At 66.5% G+C, this 1,509-nt stretch overlaps 1 protein-coding gene across 1 annotated transcript in view; it reads right to left on the minus strand.

Moving 5' to 3' along the window:
* HHATL (hedgehog acyltransferase like) overlaps positions 1–1,509 on the minus strand; it is a 13,538-nt gene that overhangs the window by 6,969 nt on the left and 5,060 nt on the right. Inside the window, exons 7-9 of the mRNA XM_006155401.1 lie at positions 715–886; positions 158–302; positions 11–46 (exon numbers count right to left, since the gene is read on the minus strand). Of these exons, the coding sequence (XP_006155463.1) occupies positions 11–46; positions 158–302; positions 715–886 (353 nt within the window). The remainder of the gene's footprint in view (positions 1–10; positions 47–157; positions 303–714; positions 887–1,509) is intronic.

Raw genomic sequence — 1,509 nt, forward strand, 5'->3', positions numbered from 1 at the left:
CCCGACTCACTTGCAAAGCCAGTCGTTGATGCCTCTGTCGAAGTGCCTGTGAGCGAGAGCAAAGGCCGTGAGCCCCGGACACAGGGCTGGGGCCATGGGGCGGAGCTGCGGGCAGGCGCACCCGGGGCTGCCTCCCGGGGCCTCCCGAGGCACTCACGTTTCCGCGAAGACGTAGAGCGCAGTGATGCACTTGGGGGCCTGGGGCGGGTCCAGGTGGTCGAGGCGCGCCACCGTGTTGACCACGCCAAACAGGACAGCCGCCTTCACCCAGTCGTACACCAGGTTGGAGTAGGCCAGGCCAGCTGGGGACAGGGCGCCATCACTGCCTGGGCTTTGCTGAGCCCCAGGCCCCGGGGTGGTGCTGGGCCGGTCCTAGCTGCCCAAGAGGCCCTGGGAGAGGTCCTGGCTCTCGCTCAAGGAGGCCCCGCGCCCTACCTTGGGGAGGCGCCAGGCCCCTCCTATCCCTGGAGACCCCATTCAGGTGCTGGGGATCACCCAGACCCATGTGGGGCAGGCCCTAAGGGGTGCTGCTCTGCCTCAGGACGAAGCTGAGGCTCAGTACCTCCATTCCAGACTAAGTCCCGGCTCCCCCACCCTGAGGTGCCCTGGCCTTGAGGCCTCAGGGTCCCCACTGTCCACGTGGAAGGGCAGACGGTCTGTCTTCTTGGGGTGGTGGCCCAGCCCCCGTCCCTCATCTCTGTTCTGGGGACGCACCGAGGGCGCTGTCTGGGAGGCGGCTGGCGAACTTGAGGTCACTGGGGATGGTGAGGATGTAGAAGAAGTGGAAGAAGACGTCCACGGCCATGATGGCCACCACGCTGAGGCCCGCCTGGGCCTGGATGCGCCACAGCTCACCTTCCGGCCTCACCGGCTCCACCTGGCTCACCTGGGGGGACGTGAGCGTCTGAGGGCTGAGCCGAGCTCTGACGGAGAAGCCTGAGCGGGGAGTGCCACCTGCCTGGGGTGGGACAGGCCACCCTCCTGGCGGCTGATGAGAGGTCCTGCCAGCAGGGGAGGCCTGGTTCTGTCCTGAGTGGGAGCAGAACACTCATGACCCGGCCCTGGGAGTCCTGCCTGAAGGACGCCTTGGGATCTCTGCTGGGGGAAACCTGCCCCATGCTGGGGTCTGGGGGGAGCGAAGACATGGCTTCCTCTTGGAACCATCCCTGGGGATGGGGGTACAGCCTGCCTGGGGGTTCTGGGTGAGCCCTTCTTGGGAGCCCACAGGCCGTCCCCTCACCTGGGCGTGGAAGCGATCGAAGGTCATGATGGGCCCGAAGAAGAAGAAGGGCAGGTAGAAGTTGTACTTGAGCAGGTCGGCGAGGGAGTAGCGGCGGTCGGGGCGCGCACAGCTCTCCAGCGCGAAGCTGGTGCAGCGCAGCACGGTGAAGCCGCAGCCCCCGCGAAACAGCACCTCTTGAAGATCAAAAGTGCCCGTTACAAACCCACTCTGGAGGGAGAGAACAGGCCGCCAGCTCGACAGGTGCCTCCTGTCTCGGGGCGAAGCCC

Source organism: Tupaia chinensis, unplaced genomic scaffold (genome assembly GCF_000334495.1).
Source record: "Tupaia chinensis unplaced genomic scaffold, TupChi_1.0 Scaffold000451_2, whole genome shotgun sequence".
NCBI lineage: Eukaryota > Metazoa > Chordata > Mammalia > Scandentia > Tupaiidae > Tupaia > Tupaia belangeri.